The 24964-nt window shown below is 39.2% G+C and overlaps 1 protein-coding gene across 1 annotated transcript in view; it reads right to left on the bottom strand.

Annotated features, from left to right (window-relative positions):
• naaladl2 (N-acetylated alpha-linked acidic dipeptidase like 2) overlaps positions 1–24964 on the bottom strand; it is a 539711-nt gene that overhangs the window by 218216 nt on the left and 296531 nt on the right. Inside the window, exon 8 of the mRNA XM_079350063.1 lies at positions 22207–22339. Within this exon, the coding sequence (XP_079206189.1) occupies positions 22207–22339 (133 nt within the window). The remainder of the gene's footprint in view (positions 1–22206; positions 22340–24964) is intronic.

Here is a 24964-nt window from a genome sequence, read left to right as displayed (position 1 = left end):
CAGATCAGATGACCAATGAGATCAGACTTGGCCCACATGGGGACCCTGCTCGTTTATTTTTTATTTCTTAGTTTTCAGACGAGAGAGCCTGCATGGAGCGGCAATAAAAACAGACACTTTTTTTAAACATGCAATTGTGAGCATACTTTAGGAGACACAAATTCGACAAATGAACCCCCAAAAAGGGCATAATATGGGATCTTTAATGTTCTGTGTGGTCACTGTTGAGGTCCAGCCAGAACGCCAGACAAAGTTCAGACTGTATCCCTTTGGAGAACCATAACAAAGGACTCTGAATCCCAGCATGCAGCTTGCAGGTACTCCAAGAATACTTTGCCACATCTAACACATGGGTGGGTGAAGTTTGGGGTGAATAAAAGCAGTTGTCCCCCATCGTTCTCTCTCTTTCCACACGTCGACCTCAGGCGTCAGGAGATACTCCTCTGCGTCCTGCTTCACAGCCAGTCCTATGTTTAAAAGTTTTGGCGCACAGATAACCGTAGGGCGCGCAACAGACCAGCGTTCTGAATTCTGAGCTCAGATTATCCACTTAAACGCATCTCCCCGACGAGCGTCTTATTCATTTGCCAAATTAAAACGGTATTTAGAGACTGTAAAGATTATATATTGTTCCGTCCTGCAAAGACAGGACGCCTCTCTCGACAAAGAACCTTGTGTCGCCTTCTGAGACCCGCCACCATCACTATTCAACTGCACGGAGACGGCTGAAGACCTTCTTCCTCTTATCAACCACAAACAAACGGTTACAAGTGCAGCTGAGTTAAAAGGTCTGGGCAGTTAGCTTTAGAGAGTATGTTTAATAACTGAGTTATTATTGTGAAACTGTGATCATATTTGCTTGGTATTTGACCACTGTGTCTTGGTTTTCAGGAGAGGTAAACCTCTTGTTTTTTTTATTTGGGCCGCTGTGTCCCGTGTGTGTTTCTCTGTGAACTCTAGCGTCATAACTGAGTAATAGAACTTGTGATCAGAAAGACCAGAGTAAACACTGTCTAACATAAGTTCGGCCACTGACTTCTGGTATAGTGAAACAAACTATGCTCGAGTTGTGTGCGAGTTTCAGACTTTGATCCAGCCTTTTAGACGTGCTGTTTCTTTTCTTTCTCTCCCTTTATGCGCTCATGCACACACACCTTCTGGCAGACGCACACACAAAGATCTGTAGTCGTTCAGACGCTGCAAATACTGTGTATTTACATTGTGACATAAGCTGGGTGATCTGATTTTCTGAATTTGTAATATTTGGTTGTTCTCTGATATCAGAGTGGTGCCCAAGGTTTATTAAACTCAGTTTAATAACAAGTTATTGATTTATATTAATAATTAAATAAAGTTAATTATTAATATTAATTCGATAACCAAATTTTACTTTATAAAACCCAACCTAATTGTTGATCAGGTATTCGCTCCTGTAAACCCCAACATCACCAAGCGGCAAGAACTTTGGTCTTAAAAAATGAAGCCAATGCGAAAGTGCAAAATCCTGCAGTGCACTGGAAGTCACTTACACTTGACTGGCAAAAAAGCCATTTTTACAGTAGGTACAACAAAACAAATAAATCTGATTAGTTATTGTCTTCACTAGAACACCCTGTACGGGGGTGATTTTTTTTATTTAAAATGGATCTGTTTTGATTTTTAAAATGATACATGTTCATAGTTTGTCCATAGACTTGTAGCTAACACGATTGACAGGTTGGTTATTTCGGAGCAGGGTCCGAAATTAACGCCAGCCAAGTGCCAAGTGCGGGTAGATTTTCCAATTTGGCGAGTACATTTCAGAGGGCTATCCACCACAAGGTGGGTAAATGTTTTACCAATAAGTCATCAAAACTATGTTATTATTATTCAGTGCGTTTCATGTCGCTGCCCGCATCCCCTTTTTCTGCTCCTCTCTTCGCTGTCATGGCTCATCACAGAGCATGCTGAGACACCAACATACATGTCCAAGCAAACACATTGGCGCACACACACACACACACACACGTACTGGAGCGCCCCTTTCAACTTTCAGTCCATCAGCACACAGTTGCTCCGTGATCCGTACCGACCGAGGCAGAAGCAGGTGATCCTGTCCAACGGCCGGTTTGACATTTCTCCATTCACTCTCACCTTGTCTGGAGCTAACAGTGATGAAACAGCGCTGCAATAAACAATGCAGATATAGTGTATGCTAAATGCACACGCAGCAGGAGCAGTCAGCTAATACACACGTCTAATAATTAGGAGACTGATTTATTGAAGAGTCCAATGTTGTCAACGATAAATAAAGAGAAAACTTGGTTTGTGGAATAATATTACAGCCTGGCGTTAGGTTAACGCCAGGCTGAGTTATCATTATCAACAGTATTGTAAACCCTGAAGCACATCACCAGCGACTTAATGGGATGATCCCTCTGTTTAAAAAGGTACACGCCTGTACACTTCTATTTAAGAAAGGAGAAGAAGAACACGAACAAAGTGGGGTGATTTGTAACCCTTTTCACTTGTTTTTATAGGGAGCCGTTTAAAATGTAATCTTGGTAATAAATGTAAATGAACATGAATAAAGTGTAAACAAAAAGGATTGGGTTCAGAGTAGAGTGTTGGCTGCATATCTCTGGGTTACATCTGTGGGCTGAATCTGTGTTTTTCATTGTGTGCAGGCATACGTTTCCTGGTCTACAGCTACCATTTAAGACCAATTTAATTATGGAGAGTCAATCATACACTTTTCTTCTTTCAATGTCATTTTTTTTTTTAATTAAGTGATATTCATGAAAATCTTCCACTGGAGCTTTACTAGAGCCAAAATAAAGAAAGAAATACTATTGGCGAAAAAGCATGCTACACTCGCAGAACACTAGCATTTAGATTTAGGGCATTTTCACATTAGTGAATCATGACTGAACATGATTTCTCCCTCCAATGGTGATCTGCGTTCACATTAGTAACATCCTTCCCTACATGGGTCCACATGCATATTTACACAGTCTGATACAGCAGGGGGCAGTGTGCACATAGTTGGTTTGCAAATTCACCAAAAAACAGCAAGAAGAAGAAACACTCACTCACAGATGATTCCATCCTGCTTACTCTTTCATTTCTCAGACACCAACAATGACCCTCTCCCTTGTTCCACATCTACCGAAGCAAAAGGCTTGTTGACTTCACGGGTGCTCTTTTCAAAATGTCTGATATTCTCTGTGTCTTATATCTTTCTTCAGATCGTATCTTGTACCCAGATCGTCTTTGCTCCGTGTCTGCTGGGTTCAAAAGCGACCTCAAATGACATGCAGTAAAAAGTGAGCTTGCATAAACACATTTTTTGTCTTTTGTATACTTATTTACCAGTTCATGAGTTACTGCTCGGTAAGCTAATGCAGGGTACGGCATACAACAGTGCTACAAATCCTCAAGAATGATCTCCTTAAAAGGGGTGAGTCCACTGTTTGGGGAATTGACTTTTCATTCTTGGTGTGATTACGTCATGCTGTACCTTACTCAGAGATGTTTCTCACCATGAAAAACCCTTGATATTGTAACACCAGACAAGTCAACACCATGAAAACAAAAGTCTTTTTCTGAAATGATTAAATTGCCGTGACCTGCCCTGTCGTTCCTTTCATGCTATTTGCCATGTGCACACAAAGTAGTGCACAAAAGGAGCTTGTGCAAGGGTCAAGCTCTGTTTTTTGTTATGGAATTGAATGTGAACCTATTTTCTGTTTAGGTCAGTGACAAGCTTGCAAACTGACAGAAGTGGAAACTACCATTTTAAAATTTCAAGTCACAGTAGAGTTTAGATTTTTCTCCTCTGTTTTTCCTAACATAGTCTACCCTCAGATGTTACATGGGGTTGTACTACAGTCCAAGTCAGGCCAGAGGATTTGGAGCCAGGATTCATAATGACCTCACTGGAAAATGACCAACATGAACACATGGGAGGAGAAGAGAGGAGAAAATAACGTCCCTCTGACACCTCTGTTTGTAATCCTTTCCCTTCCTCTATTGCACATTCAAATAAGAGCTAATTTGTTTGTTGGGGTGCAAGGCAGCACGGTCATGGTCACAACAAATCTTCGTTGGGTAACCACTTTTGCATTTGGCCAGACTTAAGTGTCTATGTCATCCCAAATGAGCTGCAGGGAGCATAGGGTTCAGAGAGGATCGAGGCAGAGTGAGAAGCCAGAATGGGAACGGCTTAATTGGCCAGAAGAGGCAACCGCAGCGAAGATAGAGGGTTTTGTTACTAATTCTGCCTCAATGCTTATTGCCATTCAGTCTAGCTTACTTTGTAGGGAGAGCAGACTAAACCCCATGAAGGAAAAACAGACTGGTTATAGGCTGCTGAACAGAAAAAAAAAGGCTGAACAATGGCCGGGAAGGAAAATCCAGAGAATGTCAAGTACAAAATCCCATCCATCGTACATGTATTCATGCCATCTCCAGCTTGCCTTGTTCTGTCCCATTCTCTATTCACTGATGGGACACAGGAACCTTTTTCTCAGATGTGATTGATCAATGTCAACTCAGTCTACCAACCAAACACTTAAATCGAAGATAGGTTTTTTATCATACGAGTATGGATGTGACCTTGGCTGTTAGAGTACAGGTCACATTCTCCTCCTTTTCAACCAGTTTAAACAAGTCTCTGAGCTCCCTAAAACATGTCAGCGGAGAGAGTGTTTTCTGCTGCTGGATTTAATAGAATAGCCTGAGCACACGACTCAGCCCTGATCACATAGATATGATCATCTTTCTCGATAGAAACTACTAGCTCTAACATATTTATACCATACAACTCACCTCTGAAGGTGTTGTTTATTTGCCTTCAAAGCAGAACGATTCAGCGTAGTTTGAAGAGGCTCAAGTGGTTTTATTTCCCTTTTATACAGAACTTCATGTTGACTTTAGTTGAGTTTCATTCGGTCAGTCTTGTGAGTCTAGAAACATCAGAAGCGCCCGATTGACATTGTTTTTTTGTTTTTTGGTGATCAATTATTTATTTTCTACTTTACATACAAGGAAAAAAAATAGATATATAATAAATGTAAGTAAATAAATAAAATTAATTAAACCCCAGCTGATGGTGACACCCCCACCCCACAACAACCACCCTCTTTTGGATATCCACAGGTGGACAAAATCATACATGGTTTCCAGTCGTGTGGCATTTTTCATGTGAGCCATTTTAGATCTATTTGAGTCTGTTTTCATGTTCTAATTTTGCTATTTATTTTCTTACCTTTAAAACCTTATTATTATTTTAGTATGTACATATCCACATACTCATACACACATACATATATCTATACACATACACGTAAACCTACACATTTTTCTCTAATCTAAAATAGAAATAAAAAAATGAATATGTATGTAGATATGTATATTCAACAACACAGAAAAAAAGTTTTTTTTTTTGTCAACACAGAGTGTTATACACTCTCGATCATACGCATGTATGATCGAGAGCCTTGACACTTTTGATGACAAAAATAAAGTTGCAGTAGATTTCTAGGACAAATTACTGTGGTGTTCCCTTTTTAAAGTACAATGCGTGGGGACAGTCCTACATTTACATTACGTTTATACGTTTAGTATGTAGTTTAAACTTTTAAGGAATTAATGTTCCCAGTAAGTACTGTGCTTTTTTGATGGGTTCAATAAAACTTAAAGTAAGAAAATGACATGCATTTTATGGCTCATTAATTCTTACTAGTTGAGAATAAGTTCACAGCAAGTTGGCTGAGTTTGAAAATAAGTTTGAACGTTGAAGTTAGAAATCTCTGAGCAAGATAATCAAAAACATGGCCGTGCTGTGGCCTTTTGCAGAATTTACAGACACAAATGTCATAAATACATCTTTTGTCTTTAAAAGTTAACAAAAATGCCAAAACGCTCTTTGGTCTTTTGGTGTTTATCACATAAATAACTAAGCAGTGACAGTGTTGTGAATGATCTGTTTTCTATTTATGTGGTCCTTAGTCTCGAGAGGCATTTAATCTTTCTTTTTAAGACACTCTGATCGTTTTCATTGGATGACACTTTTGCTTTTTAAAACCACAGAGACATAACTTTTATTTTTATTTTGCAACAGCCTGCATTAATCCTCAAACTTCGTGCTCGAGCTCTACATGTCCTTTTGGGAATACAGCTCAAAAAAGTTACTGAAAAGACATCAACAAACTGCAGCTGGTTGGGTTTGATCTGAAAGCAGCCAACAACGTCCAAAAAGCTTTTTCTTAGTTTTTCCTTTTTTTTAAACCAATGAAGGATATAGATGATTTAGAAGAATAGTTTTATTTTAATGCAAAGAGCACAGGCTTCATCATACATAAGAATAAGTTATTGCCAGGTTAACCATATTATAAGAACATAAAAGACTAATTTCTCCCTTTTGATATTTTCTCAGATGAAGCAGATTTTCTTGTAGGCAAACTATCTATTTTCATCTCTCTCCTGGGCTTAGTGAGGCAGTGAGACACAGATGTTCAAATTTCCCTCTGGACTCTATTCTTTCACACATGCACATCGAAATGGCACACAGAAACCTTCTGGGGAAGAAATTGTCTTGAGAATGGCAATAATTATGCCAGCACAATTAAGCAAACACGCTCCACATGAGCCACATCTCAATTTGTCAGGCTGTAAAAAAAAAAAAAAAAAAATCATAAAAAGAACCAACAGGACCAAGGCTGGACTCCACTTGAATACCATACACACGCTGTCTTTAAGTGAGGCGGCGCTTCTGCATGGAAGTAAGAACACATGTCTGAGCGAGAGGCAAACTGTTGTTTAGAGAACTCAATAATGCGAGCGCACCGTGTCTTTACAGAGCAGTGTGATGTTGGCTTTGATGAGCAATTAAACTCGACAAATGAAACTTTGACAGCTAACAGAACAAAAGCAGTGAGGACAGCAAATGAAAAGGAAAATGTGTTGGCACACGTTTCCTTTGGTAAATGGAGTAAACAAGGGAAAAGAGAGTAGCACTTTGATCACTTGGGCTTTCTCTTTCTCTCCCTGTCTTTAGTGCACGTCGTCCTCTCCCTCCTGCAGTACACTGTGATACAGTGTGTGACAATACAAACACCTCATTCTGTCATTGTCGCCTGCTAACAGGCTCCTTGGACTGCCTTGTTATCCAACTCAAACAGTGAGACCCAAAGAATCAGCAGCACATTTCCATAATGTTGTTGACCGAGTGCTGAGCCGCCACTCCGTCTGGAAATACGGCGCACACACTCGCATGTTATTTGCATGTCTATTACCTCAGAAAAACCGTAACTCTTGACACGAGGCAAGGAGAGCCAATTTGAAGCTCGGCTGCACATCCAACATCCCAGACCCCCCGACCAACCACACCTACACACATACACCCAAACACACCAGCTGGCGCAGAACAGAGCAATGCATTTTGGGAGGCAGGAAGTGGCATAATGGAGGCCAACTACGTCCTTTAGTGGGTTAAACAGACACACTTGACATGCATGATGGATAGGCCGTGAAATAGGCTGGAAGGCAGAGTTGAGAAAAGTCAGTGTGACAGGAATTTCAAACAGGATGTACCTGTCTATCTCCCGAACATGATGTCAGGCAGCTTCAGTGGTGTTTAGATTGTAAAAAGAAGATAATAGGATCCTGTATGACACAGGTGGCAGGTTTAGCTGTTCTGACAGTACGAGGGGGGATTACGCCACAAAGTCGGAGGATGTGAGCGGGATCTTGGTGGCTCAGTGAGCTGAGGGTTTGAACATGATGTGTACTTGCCGTGTGATTAAAAACACAGATTAAAGAGTTCATTTATAGCTCAGGAGCCTTATTAAAAAAAAAACAAAAAAAAAACAAGCAACACAACTACCTTAAAAACACCTATCTTACTTTGCTGGCTATATTTGCACAGTTTTTACAACTTTAGTTAATGAAGTTCAAACTTTTTTTAATTTGCCAACACCTTAAGATGGTGTCATTGGGGTTATTTTCTATCCAGAAAAAAACTCTGGAGGCAAAACCCCTCAAAGATCAGATGGACAAAAAAGAAAAACAACAACAACTCTACTAAAGTTCCAGGGGGGCCTTCTATGAAACAGGATTAAGCTGAATCCTCGCTTTTTTCAATAAGTCTGGCTCATTTAAGTGGGAGTTGTATTCCATCAACGTGAGTCCTCGTTGAGTTACCATGGTAACTTATGCTGGTGAACAAGTCCGCTCGGACGAGGCTGACTGTCGAACTCAGTTTAGTTGTGTGTCAAAGTCTCATGTCAAGGTAAAACAACTGCCACAAGGACCCGCCTTTCTCTGTCTCTGATTAGTTGGTAAAACAAGAGAGACAGGTAGACAGACCAACAGAGAGAGAGAGAGAGAGAGAGAGAGAGAGAGAGAGAGAGAGAGAGAGAGAGAGAGAGAGAGAGAGAGAGAGAGAGAGAGAGAGAGAGAGAGAGAGAGAGAGAGAGAGAGAGAGAGAGAGAGAGAGAGAGACAGTGAGAGAGAGAGAGAGAGAGAGAGAGAGAGAGAGAGAGAGAGAGAGAGAGAGAGAGAGAGAGAGAGAGAGATTCCAATAAAATATGACATAGGCCTTCAGAAGCCTACTGAAATGGAAATTAAATAAGATAATTAAATTGAAAGAAAGAAAACTATTTCTCTCCTTTTATGTGTTCTGAGAAATATTATGACAGCAAAATTGACATTTCATCGTAGTTACTGACCACTATGGAGTTTAACATTTAATTTCACAAAAAAGAAAAAAAAAAACACTAGTTGAGCTTCTTCACAACTTAAATAATTTTTCATTTGTTGTCAGTTTCCTGTTGGCCTGCAACACCATTTTAAACATACTTCTAGCATTATAGACACATCATACAGTCACACAGCACTCTGCAGAGTGAGCGGAGGGATCTACAGTCTTTCAACTTGTCAGTTTGAAAAAAAGACAGCCTCTTGTTGGGCACTTCTTGTTGAATAATATATATTACCACACTTATACATTAAAGTAAGCACAGATTTAATGTAAATGTGCACCACCTTTCATTTGCTTTTCAATGGTGCACGTCTGTTTTTTATTGCAGGAAATACTTAGATTTTCATCTCTGTAGGGTTTTCTTTTTCATTTTTCTGCAGGTAAATGGGCTCTAAACATACAGGACGGGGTGGGGGCAGCAGGTGTTACGTCTTAAAAGCTGCTACTGGATGCCTCAATTCCCCTTTCAGATGAATTAAGTAAGTGAGAGAGTGAGTAAGTGAGAGAGTCAGTCAGTCATACAGATTTTTAAATGTTGTTTTCTTTAAACTGGCCCTAATCCTCCGTCATATGTGATTATTTTGGTTATTTTTGGATTGAGTTCATGAAACGACTTGAGGCTTCAATTAGAAGTTGGTGTTTCTTTCAGTCTTACTTTTTCACAGGTGAGCCTGGCTTTTTTAGCTACGTTGATGGAATACCCCCCAGGTGTGATCTGAGGATGAACTGTCACACAGCAGCATGGATCAGAAAACACACATTCTGCTTTTCCATTAGGCTACCGTTCATACCTTTAAAGTCTGTGCGTTAGCATTTTATCCGAAAGAAAATATGGATCCTGTCTGGATTCAGAGGAGATCTTGAAGCCCCTTAGTGAATGTAAAAAGAAAACATCTGTTTGGTGCTATGAAATAAACAAAAACAGAAAATCTTATAAAATGAGAAATAAGAGAATCATTAGGAGAGATATAGAGAGACAGGAAATGTTGGGAGAGAGAGTGGGGGACTCACGTCTCCGACACCTGTTCAACCAGCTGGATTAAACAAAGGCCCATGATAAATATTTTGAGACTAAAAAAACAGCACTTGCTTTCACTATCATAATGCTTCACAACCAGAATGCACAATACAATAAACTAGATAATATTTTAACTCTTTGACATAGCCACAATGAAGAACACGAAACGTTTATCGTTGCCATGGAAACAATGGATGTGACCTCACAGACCGCTGCATAAGGAAGCGGGAGCTGTTTCTGAAAGATGCCATATTTGTGCCGCTGTAATATAAATAAAGAAAATAATACTCAGGTACATCGTCGGTAAATAGATTAATAGATTATCTGTGTGTGTGTGTGTGTGTGTGTGTGTGTGTGTGTGTGAATCTCTGTTTTGCATTTTTTTCTTGACTTCAGTCAACTCAGTATGTTTTGATTGGGGACAGCACTGTGAGTGTAAAGATTTAATAATAACAAAAATATACGTCAATATAAAAAAGAAATCCTATTAAGCCATTCATTCACAAACTTTAATCCTGCACATAAGCAGTGCATCTCTTCTGAAGAGCCAATCCATGAAGCTGTAGATCAAGCTATGACGACAGTAAAGCCGGAGCATTCTTCTGGGCTCAACAGAGCTTTTCGCTGCCAGACATTTTTCTTCCCAAAATATTGGGAGTTTTCCTCATGAAAAATGTATGAAACTGTAAATTCAGTGAGCACACTCTGTTTCACAAATGTTGGATGTCGATGGAATAATATCATCATTTCGGATTTGATTTGCGTCCGGTTTTGTAACATAACTCTGCGGTGACCATTGTGAGAGTGTCATCGTTTGGTATCGTTGCCGCAGACCTAATCCATTCCTATCTGCGAGCAGACATTAATAAATCACACGGAGAAGCTTTTAGAGGCTTTAACCCCCATGCATAATTCAGCCTGTGCTGATGCTAATGCTACAGCTGCAGCTCCCACACTCAACTTTTCTGTAGCGTCCCACTAAACAGCCAATTAACTCTAATGAATCCAACAAAGTCCATATATAGCAGATGGAACAGAGAAAGTACTTTTCTCCTGAAAACTCTGCCAGTTAAGTCCTGATGAGAACTCTCTGAAAGTTTTTTTTTTCTTCCCACCTTACAACAAGATGAAAGGTCAGGCGCAGTGCGATAGTTTCACTTTATACTGAATAGATTGAGTTCTCAGCAAGCAGAGGACTGTGAGGTTGGACTCTATAAGATACATCCTGATGAAGGTGTCTGCATGGTGAAACTGTTTCAAGTAATGTGATGCTCACTGCACCCCCATCAAATGGTTCAGTAAAAGTATTACCACAATGCTAAAAATATATATTAAGAAATGTCTTTTTTCACGCACCCCGTACTAAAGCATTTTCACCATAAATGAGTTCTCAATGCATTATTATCATACTTGTCTTGTTAAGGGCCTTTCAGATAGGACATGGTAAGGCTCTGCACTTGCTGCGAAGTAGGAAGCGGAGGAGAAAGGGGTTGCACAAGAGCAACAAGCAATGGCACATATTGCGTTTAGCTGTACCTAATATCTTATAGACGCTTATTTTATATATCATAAAAAGACAGAAGAGCACAGTCCTCCAAAACCACCCATTGATTTTATTGAGGTGACAGATGAACATAAATTGAAGTCCACATGTCAGAGAGGAAAACCTGTTCCTTTAAAGCCACACAGCCCAGCTGATTGTCATCAGCTGAGGGAAAACATCACATGCAGTCGATAGCACCTGATAAGCAAGGAAACCTGTGACCTCGTGTCTTGGGAATCTCTGCATAAAAATCAGACCCTGACATTGCCTTTTAGACTCATGTGGAGAGGTTTTGTTTCAAACAGCTTCTAATGCATTTCCATCCTTCAAGGTCAATCATCGTCATCAGTCAAATCAAAAAAAAATCTTGAAGAAGTTCCGTTTAACTTTTGTTTCACTATTTTTCTTCCGATTCACTGGCTACTGCAACTGTACTATTAGTTTCAGAGAATCTTACTTTTTTTTTTTTTTAGAGTTTTTCCACAGACAAAAGCTGTCTGCCGGGGCTGAAAGTGATGCTACAGGAGTGGTGGAGACAACAAAGTCGTTGACCGAGATGCTCAACAATGAGCACAAACTAACAGTCTATGCCTAAAATGCAATGCCTGGGAAAAAACTCTACACGATACTAATACTTTACAAACAAAAATCTTTAGGATGGATGGATGGATGGATGGATGGATAGATAGAGTGCATTTTAAGGTAAAGATTTATGAAATTGAACAATGTTTAACTGCGACAGGCAAGGCCACCTGTCGGCCTTTGCACCCCAGGAAATACACAACCTATTATTCTAAAAAAAGAAATAGGTTCGAAAACTGAAGAGGCAGAGACGTTCTATAAAAATATTTGATGAACTAAAGTAAGATGAACTGAATGTGGGAAAGGAACACTGGTTAAACTACAGAACCCAAATACTTTAGGCATATCAAGTAGACAAGGTTTTTAAAGCAAAGCCAATGTTGTTCTTTCTTCATCAGAAACAAATAGCAAAAAAACATTCTGATATCAGACACAGGACCAACCGTAGCTCCATGCCTCTATTTAAATTACCAAGGAAATGATTGTCTGTATAAAAGGGAAAATAAGATGTTGTGTTTTGGTTGGTCTTGTGTTTAAATCAATATGCTAATGACTACATGTTCCATTAAGCGGCTTCATTTGAATCCAGCAGAGGTTTCTCAATAACCCAGGGGGACCTGGAGAATATATCCACCTGCCAAACAGTTCAGAAAATGAACATTGCAGGGAGCTGGATCAACAATATCTGTTTGGCTACGTCAAAGCAGCACAGATAGGAAAACAAAGGCTTCATGTTAAAGGTTAAAAATGATCGCAGTGATACACACAACCAGTTGTGAATGTAATCAAAGACATCAAATACAGAGAGCAATCACAAGGCCATGACCGGCAGTTCTCATTTGTTAAACAGCGAGGGGATGAGGAAAGAAATCAGTGAAAAAAATAAGCCACCACATGACAGCAGCATTCAAAGAGTAGAGGAAATTGCCGCACTACCAGGGGTAACGAATTGGCAGAAAAAAAGGTGTTGGATGAGAAAATCGTGCCAGAAACAATTATTTTTTTCTTCACTTTCCACACAGTGTTTGTTTGCCTCTTCCACTCCACTCGCTCTGTCCCGAGTCTGGGTAATCACACATCTTTCTACATTGTTGTAATGGACAGAAACATGTCCAAAAGGATCTGCACAACTTATTATGACTAACACCTCGGACAGCCAACTTCCCTGATAACACAGACATTAATAAAGGATCAATCTGTAAGATATCTTCTGAATTAAATAATAAAGTGACTTTACTATTAAAAAATGGTGAATTTCAACTTTATATGTAAGGGACTGTGTGCAATTTAAATCTAACCATTTGATGCATAGCACATACGGAAACATGCTATTGTGGAAAAGCGGGAGAGGAGATTGAAGTTTCGGTGGAAAACTAACCATGTTTAACAACAACAACCTGGGGGTGGGCAACCCAGGAAATACACAACCTATTTTTTTAAAAAGAAATAGGTTCGAAAACTCAAGAGGCAGAGACTTTTTATAAAAACATTTGATGAACTAAAGTAAGATTAACTGAATTTGGGAAAGGGAAAGAAAAAAAAATAATTAAAAAATATATTTAAAATAAAATATTTATAATAAGATAAATGACTCCTCTTACCCCTTGTCAGACCAGCTTATTTAAAGCACCTGGGTGCCTGACACATGGCTCTGGCATTTGTTTGGTGTGGTTCCTGGTGAGTACAGCTTTCATCTGAGGTTGACCCTGCTTGTTTTAAGAATCAATAAATTATTATTATTTGTGCTACAGTGGGCAGTAGTTGGCTGATGGTTCCCTGTTCCCCAGATCTTCCTACTAATTCCTTGTCGTGGTGATTAGGGTGGCTCAGTCGTACCTTGTAGGTTGAAACATTGTTTTTTTATGAATGGCTTGTTTCCATTTTTGGTGGCTTTAACTGCTATTGTTTTGCCATAGTTGTTTTGCTCTACTTTGTACTGGTTTCTTTTATAGCCTTGGTTAGCTTTGTATATTCGCTTAGTTGTTGCCACCAACTGGAATTGGCCTGTGATAACTTTGTTTTAATTAGTTGTGCTTTTTCTTTCAGCCACTACATTTAGAGGCCAGGTGCCCAGTGTGAGGTCCCTCCACTTTGCATGCGAGTTTAGAGTACTGGGTCAGTAAGAGATGGTACGAACGTTTTGGTTTGCTCTTCACAAAGTGGTTAAAGCTCAGTTTTGGTTTGGCTAGTATTTTAAAGTCTCAACTCTACATTTTTATCTTTTTAGACCATTTTAGATTCTGTATTAAAAATGGACATGTATTTTTAATCCCCTTTTATTAGTATTTGGGTTCGGTAGTTTGACCAGTTTTCCTTCCCCTTCTAACTATAGAGTGTGAGCCTACTGACCCATCCTATGGAACAGAAGGTGGCGGTAATGCGCTAATGTCTGGTCGCCAACCGCCATAAAAAAAACACTCAAAAAAACGAAGAAGAATAGTTAAGAAGAAGAAGAAGTGAGCAGGGGGGGAGGGGACAGGTGAGCGGCTGCTTTCAAGGGCTGCATGTTTGCAGTCTACCACACTATGCTGAAGTGCTGGTTTCTCTGAAGATAATGTGGCAGCCGGTTCTTCCCGACCTCTCTCCAATGTTTTGAAGTTTGAGGCAGTACCTGTTTGAATTGTTAGGTGTCAGATTACGTATAGCTCATTTAAAGTGATCTTAAAGTGTGATGCAAACAAGTATATCCAGAATTGTTCTACTGGTTTAATCTGCTGCAAATATCAGAGGAAGAAGCAGTTGCTTCCTGCTAATACGAGTGAAAGATGATCTCTGCTCCACTGTGTTAACATGTCTACATAGTGGACAGTGCATGGCAGCAACGTGACAATCTCTGGTTTTACTATATCGGGAACCTGTCTGAACAAAATGTTGTCTTTGGAGTGAGATCCAGTACAAGTAGAACTGATGCCCTGATGTTTATTCGGTCATTTTTTCCTGATTATTCTGTGTCTGGCAGACGAGCCGAGCACATGTCAATAAAAAACGATCAATCATGTCTCTACGGTGTTCAGAAGTAATGAAGACAGCAAAATAGGCTGGATTTGGATTTCTGTTGATGCTTAAAATTACTGCAGACTTTGACGTCATGTTTTCATCTCAGGTTTTATCTACGGAGGTGAAAATATTCAGAAGTGTTTTCAGTCATTTCTAAGAGATTTTTTGTTTGCACTCTTTCAGCCATTACTAAGTGTTCAGAGAGTTAGACGGCAGGTTGGAAAATATCGGAGATGTGGCATCTCTTCCAAGCAGAAATAAATGTTGCAGCAGCATGGTGCATATCAAACTAGATGAGTTCTGCAGCAACACAGAGTAAACCTGACAGCGAACACCTGCCGATGATATCTTACCGAACACTGTGGGCTCTGCAGGATTCTGAAGACAACTTCATGTTTTTTCCTCCTTTCATTCATGCATGCGACATTGACAAGCATGTAAAAACACATGCTTATATACATGTATATTTACATATACGCATTCAGAGAAAGCCTGCAGGCCTTCAAACACGCACAACCTATAGCTTCTGTTTTTTTAATGCATGCTAAACAAATTCGGTTCCTATTGAGCGCCTACACACAGACAACCCACACCTTCACACTGACGTATACGCACATGCATAACATACTACATAACAGATAAAGGGAAGGATGTATGCATGAGATAGCAGAGGCTTTGATTTGCTGTGGCTGTCTCAGCAGGCAGTGTATGACAGCACAGCGGTGAAACAACGGAACAGTCAAATTAACAAGCCGAGGAAGGAGGAGGAGAGGGTGGAGAGAGGAAGACAACAAAGTCCAAACAATAAACCAAGAGGTGGGGAAAAGTCTAGGGAACATAATATACAGAGCTCTAGCAAACAGTGGAATTACATTTTCTCCAAACAGCTCTTCCACTGGCAGCATTTCCACCAGGGAGAACTCCTGACAGCTTCTTGTGTCTTATTTTTTCCCATTTAAAAAGGAGGCTGCTTTTGACACCGCTCAGAACACAATGTGTTTTAATACTTGTAAAACACAGAGACCCAGACACAGTATGCAGAAGCATTTTGACTTAAGCAAAACAGGTGCAACTCAGCAAGCTTTTCAATAGTCAAACAGAGCAGAAATGAAATGCTTCATTTCTCGAAGCGCACGCTCACACTCAGTGTGGCAAAGTGGCCTACATTTCACTAAATTGCAAGCGCCCTTTTAAATCAGATTTTGTGCACAGGGTTTATGTGAATTAACTCAGGGGCATATTCATAAAGCATTAATAGCGCTAAAAACACATTTCCTTGTTGCTAAATGTTGCAGGTTTAGCAACACAGCAGTCCTATGGTGAATTTCTCTCTCATCTCATATTACAGCTTCCCTGTTCTTTCACCATGTGATGTACTTAAGTTGAGTTTGGCCTATAGAAGGACGTTCATCTCTGAAAGCTTCAAATAACAGCAGCTCAGGCACACTGAAAAAACTTTTAATAATTTCTTATAAAACACTTCAAAAAGAAAACTTCTGAAATCGACCCATTTATAATAGCATCATGGTGCTGGTTACTTTCTTACACTAATGGATCAAATGTCTGCCGTGCCGAAAAGAAGAGTCCACTTCACAGAGCTCCCTGTAAGGGCAAATCAGCCAGCATGTTATGAAGACTTTAGACCTCCCACGATATTGAGTGCTGTAATGGTACTCATTCTTTTGAACAAAAAGAGATCAGAATAATTTACTTCATTTGAAATAATACATATGTCATAATTGTATATGATTATTTCACTCTCTGATGTGAATATCAAAGTAATTATTTTTCAAAGTGACATTTGTTTCCAGAAAAAAACTACAGCTTTGTGCCTTCGGTTATATATTGCCTTGTAGAGCCACACTCATCTCTATCATGGTTTTCTTATGTCTGTATTGCAGTCAGTCACTATTTTCTTTTCTTTAAGATTTATTTTTGGGCTTTTGCCTTTATTGGAGAGAAAGTGGATAGGGTCGTAATTGAGGAGAGAGAGAGGGGATGACATGCGAGAAAGAGGCCATGGGCTGGAATGAAACCCAGGCCGCACGCATGAGGACTGTAGCCTGGTGATGCCTGCTCTGCCACTTATTGCACCCTGTTGCACTGAAGAGGAGCACTTGACAACGTGCCACTCTCCTGAGGACAAATTGGAGCTTCAGCTGAAGGACACAGCGACCGACTATAACTATGATCATTTTTCGATGATTCTTGTCTTCTTTGGATCTAATTACATATGTGAATAGACATTCTCAGTGACGAACTTAAACAAATCCAAACAGATCCTCTATCAGTGATGAGCACCTCTCAGCTGTCATTCACAGCCACCTTAGACATTCAGCCAGATTTACATGTAAATGCTCCTGTTAATGCCCGGAAGATAGAATCAGAATCAGTTTTATTGGCCAGGTATGTTTAACAAAAAGGGAATTTATTTTTGGTAGACTGTGCTCATGTGTACAAGCTACAATTAGCTAAAAATATAAACAGGTAATTAAAGACTAATATGGACAAGACTAAAGATAGGAGACTGGATGAAGATAGACATACACTGGATTATTCTCACTGAAGTGAATGAATGAGATGAAAAACATTCAAAGTTACTGTTTGGACTTGTTATATGGTTTTTCTTTGCTTGTAAAGATAAAAAAAAGTTAAATCAAAATAAATTGCACTCTTTTTGTTTATTACATCTATAGTAGTATTTTCTTATTTGACCTGTACACCCCAATTTAACAAAGCCTATTTCTACAAATATTCACAGACTATTTTTCTTCTTCCGATTGCCAGTACCAGCTATTCAAAATATATGATTTTATATTTTCACAGTGAGAAAACATTTAGCAGAGTTCAGGTTATCGTTGTTGCGGCCCTCTGACAAAATGTAGGTTTCTCATGTGGCGACTTGTAAAAAATAATTGCCCACCCCTGATGTAACGGGTTTAGGCCAAAATCCGAGGCGAGCACAGTGCACTTTTCCAGCCGAGCGAGCAATTCAAAATGCCTTTTAAACATAGAAGTGGAAGTCAATAATAACAATGGGAGAGAAGAGAACAGAAGGGGAGGGTAGCAAAGCTCCCTACATTAGACTCTTTTGGGTTAACAAACAGCCACCAGCCCACAGGTGGCCCCCTGCCCTTTCCTGCAGCAACGCAGCAGTTTATTCTGTGCTTCAACAGCCGAGCAGCAGGTAACGTTAAAAGGAAAGAAGCTGTAACTTTATCCCTAAATAATCATAACATTAAGCTAGACATACATGACAAGACAAGTCCATTTTGTTGCAATCTAACGCATTGTTGTTCAATATATCGCTTAATTGTGTATCTGTGTGAAAGCAACACAAACCAAATTGTTATAAAAGTGCAAATCTATAATAAAGCTATTTTAGTTGGAATTAAATTGTGTCTTAGAGCATTAATTTTTGGATTGATAAGTTTCTTACATCAACCACAACTATCATATTGTGTTGTGTTTTTCTTTGGACAAGTACATGATGACTCAAAGATACAGAAGTTTTCAGCATTTTTATGCCAAATGAAGTTGGAGCGTTCACAAGATAAATGCAACATGCGTGTTTGATATTTCTCTTGAGCAGAGAAATGTGTGATCACGTAGATATCCAGACGAAATAGGCTTTTTGTCAGTTGAATGAGTGATGAGAATTAAAATGAATGATCTTGAATGAAAAAACTCATTTTAATGGCTCCATATTAAAGCATATGTCTGAAGTGCTGGATAACATAATTTGCTATGATGGCAACAGATTTAAAAACTGCATTTTGACACAAATATAAAGCAGTGATACCATGTGACAGCACACTGTAGATTTAACATTCAACATACCATCTGTTATGTTGAAGCTTGCAGCAAAAAGCTGATGGCAGTAGATATGGTTTGATCTACATATATATTTCTCTAACACTAACGTGTCCCTATTCTGTTCTAAAAAACCCAATGATAAGAAAAGTTCTCTCTGAAAATAATCAACTTAAATAGGCCGTTTAGAGATTTTCCCTTCTTGACATCACAAAGGGCAGTAACACCTCCCCTCGGTGGGTGAAACTCCCACAGCTAAGTGTTTGTTCTGCCTTTTGAGTCTGCCTTCTCACCGTAAACAATGGTGCATGAAGCGAGAAAGCTAAAACCCCCAAAGCCCTTCCAGAGAGGGGCGTGGTCAGACACAGCTCATTTACATTTAAAGCTACAGACACAGAAACGGCCTGTTCTGAGCAGGGGTTTATAGACATGGTCACAGTGGATTTACAACAAGACATTTACCGTACTGCTCACACACGTTTTGGGGAGCTGTGAGGCTTTTTTCAACTGCATATGAACCGGAAATGGATGAAATCTTATCCAGAAATCTGAAAATTTGGGATTGATTTCAAATAAATGAAATTCAAAAGTTTAAACCGCAAGACGGCTTCATACTCTTTCATACATTCATTCAGTCATCATTCATCCATGACACTCTCCCTCATTTGTCCTGCTCACTACCTCTATCAGCCTGTGGCTGTCATTTTTAAAAATCTGTTTTCATCTTTTTTACTGCAGATTTCTGTCTTTCATCAACTTGTAAATTAAATATTTTTCACATTAACAGTTTAGTCTCTCCTGACCGAAATAATCATATTATCTAATTTATTTAATGTAAGTAATATTCATGACATTTCATGGCATGCAGTTCTTTTGCATCTTCTGCAGATGTAGCGTGTTAATTCCCCTAAAGGGATCATAAGGAATTGTCTTATTAGAGATATTCTTAGGTGTTCAGATGATAAAAAAAGATTACAACGTAAAGACTTAATGGGAAGCATTTGATTAAAAAAATGTGAGGTTCCAATATGACACTTTAATTGTTAATTACAACTTCAAGGAAATTGCAGATTGACACGTGTTTAAAGGATTATTAGTAGAAAAGAAGCTGGTAGGACATCACCTCTAAGCAGTCATTTCAGATAATATTTTAAGCATTACAAATATAGAGATTTAACTAAGGCCGTCTCTGGTAGATAAATTAAGGATGGTTGATATGAGTAATGAGCTGTCCTTTCACATATTCTGTTCTTGTGAGCTGAATTAGCACCAGGGACCTGAATGCATCGCAAATGGCAAGAGACTAGACAGCCAACATCTGTCTCTCTCTCTCTCTCTCTCTCTCTCTCTCTCTCTATGTCTGTCTCTCTCTCTCTCTCTCTCTCTCTCTCCCTCGCTCTCTCCACTTAAATACACCTTCAAGCTCAACATTCACACACATGCTCTAACACATGCTCTTGCAGGAGTCCAGACATCTGGTGGGGCTCTGCTGGGTCTTGCCACTTTGGTGCAGGGGACTCTTACAAGGACTAAAGATACTTCAGCGGTAATGACACGTCCCTATTGGCCAGCCCGGGCAGAAAAACAGGAAGTGGGGACAAGACTGCGTGTCAGAGAGGTCATTCATCTTGGGAGAGTGATTTAAATACAGTAGGAAAGAGTCACAGAGATACAGAGAGATAACGTCCTCTGTATGAGGCCAAGTTCAGGACTGTGATCATGTTTCAGGCAGAAACCAGATTAAATAAGAACATAACTGATCTAAGAATGATGATTAATGAATAAAAATAAGTGAAAATCACATTTAATCATGATTGGGATATAAATTGTACAAAAAGGTGAATACTATTTGAGCTTTAACACTTGAACTGCCAGTAGGCAAATTGTGCGTTTCAACTGTATGACTTTGTTTAACTTAAATTCTAAAGTATACCAGTATTAGGTGTTAGTGTGACAGTTTTTGTCTTTCCTTAAAGTTTGTTATGAAACACCTGATTTTAAAGTGTTCATATACAGTCACATTTTCAAATGGGCCATTCAAAACCACCAAAGACGTCAAAAGTACTATCCTTCCTACTATTCCTACTACTATTTCCTGCTCCATAAGTACATAATTTGTTGCTACAGCAAAACCTTCTATTCACCACTGCTCTGCCTCATCGTAAGCCATAGACAAACCTTTAATATGGAGACCAGTGGTAAACTAGAGATAGCGTTATTCAGGACCAATTGTGAAACAAATGAGGAACTTATTTCTAGTTCACCACAAGTTAAACTGATGGTAAACCAATGGTGAGTTAACCATAATTCCTGATTAGTTCTTATTTGTTCCTCTGTAAGAATGCCACATTTCCTTTGTCTTCTTAATATGATGATAAAGACAAATTCATTTAATGACAGCCAAATTTGTGAGTGTGTCCACATTACTACCACAGACTGCCACATGTGTAAATTAGCCGCATGTAAACAACATTGTCAGTGTCAGCTCTAACAACCTCCAAACCTTTGCCAAGTCCCTCATTCATTCTCAACTCAACTTACCTTAGTTAACCATTGGTTAATTTAGGTATACAGTGAACCCTGGTGGTTCAAGTGTTAATGAAGTTGTACTCTTCATTTCCTTTTTCTGTATCTGTTATTATTCCATTGTCGTGGAAAACACTGTTTTACAACTGAGTACACATCCTTTTTCTTTGTTCAAGAAAAGTCAGGGCTCAGTGTGCAGAGACTAGAGGCAATGTTTCATAGATGAACTGCAAATACAAAGTGCTCTTCATAATTGTCCATTATTTCCTGTGCAGTAGACAGTTTTCAACAGTTTGATGCTGTTAGATGTGCAATAGTATCAAACCCAGTTTTAATGAAAACAACAACCGAGATTTACCGTATAAACATTTTGAAGATGTATTAACAGATACTAGCAGGGTCATCACGTTTTTTTGGGAGGTTTTTTCCGGATCATCTATCCTCTTGTGTTTCTTTCAATATTGTAAAAACATTTCCTTCAACAGTTTCCCTATTGAGGGCTACTATAGATCATGTGGTCCAGATCAATTCATTATTAGTGCTTCCACACATGCAGAAAACTCCTGGAAAAAACGTTTGATCTTTCCAGGAGGAGCTTTATATGTGAACGTAGACTGCCATATATCTTTCATTCCCGTGCCAGCCAGAATTTTTTTTTTTTTTCCACAGCAAGTCCGAGTGAGCTAATGTGAGAACAAATCAGGAGAATTATCTTCAAACCCATGGGCGAGGGTGGTGACGTTTATATCCTGTCAGTGCATACGTTACGGTCACAATGTCAGTATGAGAATTTTGCATGCATGGGGTCAGAGCAAGAGGCTAATAATATATACTGCCATGCCAAGTTTGGGAATATGATCTTTAAAATTCGTGGATAAAAGATAAAAACTATTAAATACAATCATCACCACTTTGTGATTCCTGATTTTTCGAGATCGAAATACAGTAAAAGTGCAATCTGCTCATTAAGCTGTGTACACTCACCAATGGTCGGGTTCCCTCCGGAGTTGAGAGTGACTCTGAAGGCTTGGTGCCAGGTGTGGCGTCCGGGGGGAGCATCACATGGATCAATATACAGCAGAACACCTCCAAACCCCAGCTGAGACAACAGTGAGAGCTGGACACACACAAAGACACAGTGAGAGCCAGATACAAGACAGACAGATAGGCAAGAGGCACATCTGTACTGACTAACACACTGCTTTAATGTGAGTTGGGACAACCACTCACACCTCAATCAATCAATCAATCAATCTTTATTTGTATAGTGTCAATTCATAACGTATGTTATCTCGAGACACTTTACAAAAAGCAGGTAAAGGACCTTACTGTTTGTCTGTTAACATTAACAAAAGAGCAGGTAACAGGACCATGCTCATCGTTATGTTTGTTCTGTTTACTTCACACCTCCACAGACACATCACAGTAATGGAAACACATTTTCAAAAAGAGACATGTTGGTTGTTTTGGAACAAGAGGGAACAACACTGGCTGATGACCACAAATAACGTTGTTAAGGCGTCTTAGAAATAATTCTTGATGGAAAAACAAAAAGGCCAATAGCTGCAACAAATCCTGAGGGGAAATATCTGTCTCCGGATAGACTTTTCACTCTATACTAAATTTGTTTCTCCTTTGTTGCTGATAGGAGTCATTTGAGCAGATCCCTTTAGCTGCAGGAAAATAAAGTTAATGAAAACAACAAGGCAGAAGAATACTGGGCCTGTTCACATTAGGCATGAAATAAACATCAAACTAAAAGGACGAGTGCAGCTGCAAGAAGAATTAACCCCTTCCCCCCAAGAAAAATAAAAAATACATATAAAATGAAATAAATAAATACGTTTAGTTAAAAAAAAAAAAAAAAAGTATTAAAGCTTTGAGAAATGTGGTCAAATATGAACTGGAATTTGTTTTGTTTTAAATGAGGGGATTTGGTGCATAAATTAAGCCAAAGGAAGTTTCATGCAGCTGGGTCCAAAAGTTATACCAACAGTTTTTAACTAAACAAAGCAGGAATTAATTGTGCTGCTATTGGATGTCACTGTAATTTAGTTGGTATACATTTGATAATGTTCATTGATTTTGTTATGGTTTTTGGTACAAACATTTTAAATCACTACAGATAAACATGACTAAATAGGAAAACACTTTGACAGTATGAGGGTGTTATCAAAAAACATTGTCCATCGCAAGAAATATTCTGGTAAGGGAGCAGCAGTATTGTGTTAGTTTCATTGACTGTAAATATTAATGGATGAAGCTTAGTGACGTCACTCATCTGTTCCTGTAGGAGGTTTTGGAGTCCCATCAATGCTTCAAATGCTGCCTCACTGTAACTTTAACCTAACGACAGGCTGAGAGCTGGAGTTGAGGCGGGTTTTAAGCCTCTTGACAAACCGTTACATTACACCCACCTGCATAGGTCAGCTACACGCCATCAAATCAAATTAAAATGGATGAGTGATTAAAAAAAATCTTTCTTTTTTTTTTAGTCACATGACTGATTCTGAAGATGGGCCAAATTTTAGCCTAATATCAACCCGTTTGTCGTGCGATGTACAAAATGGCCAATAAAGGCCCAATGAGCTGCATCAGACTGGTCGGATTAATTTCTGGCATGTTTAAAACGCTGGTTGTATGGCTGCATATAAGATTGAGAGCATCGCTACAAGCTGATGACCTAACTTCAGGGCTTTTCTTATGGTAGCCTCTGCACAAACTGTTTGCGTCTGAAAGGACCGTGGTACCATCAAGCAAGCCAACAGGTCTCTAACAGGTCTTCCCCCACCTCACCAAAGAGATGAAATGTTTGCAGGAAAGGTTGCCAGGGAGTATTTGTTATGATTAAGTTAGCTCCTTTTGTATTTGAGCCGCACATGTGAAACAACTAAACCAAACAGATCTGGCTTCAACCTCTGTCCAAAACCGCTTTGGTTGGTTGATCATTCAGTGGGTAGAGTGTAAGCTAACGTAAAAGACAGACAACATATCAACAAATGTATAGTCGAGGCTCGGCTTTGGAGAAACTTTGAAGTGTTATATACTGCTTGATGTGAGTGCATGTCTTGGACATAGCACAAGACATCATTAAGAACTGTGATGACCAAAAGATGTGCTATGAATTTTTTTCAGCTTTAATTTTTTTTTTCTGAACATGACGTCTTTTGTATTATCTTTCTGACATAGTTCTCCATGTGACTGGATATACAAATACAAACTCTGTGTTACTGCATGTATTCAGCATCACTGGTATAATCACAATCAGTTGCTGGCTAGGGGGAATTGTGCTGCTGCTGCAGCTGCATTGTGCAGTGCGGTATTTCATTGTTGTCCATGGGAGATGTAGCGTCCTTGTCTTTTATGAGTGTAGATGACTATTTTATTGAATATGTGACACGAGCCACGGTCATTCTCTTCTCATCACAACTCTGTCCTTCACTGGAAAAACAGGGACAGTGCTCGCAAGCATACACAGAACCACACTCAAGTACTTCCTTATGAAGGCAAACCAAAAGCACACAAAATCCCAACCACCACACATTAAAGAAACACCTTGATGCAAAGGTTTCTATGCAACACTTGCATGCACGCATACAACACACTGTAATGTAAAGTGTGCAGAGTAGTCTACACAAACTAAAGTATGGAATACATCAGCATATAGTTTAACTTAAAAAAAAAAAAGGATTGCATACAAACAAACATGGCTTACATTCATATGGCAAGGATAAAACATGTC

Source organism: Symphodus melops (genome assembly GCF_947650265.1).
Source record: "Symphodus melops genome assembly, chromosome: 8".
Taxonomy (NCBI): Eukaryota; Metazoa; Chordata; class Actinopteri; order Labriformes; family Labridae; genus Symphodus; species Symphodus melops.
This window is presented reverse-complemented; position numbering and strand designations above follow the sequence as displayed.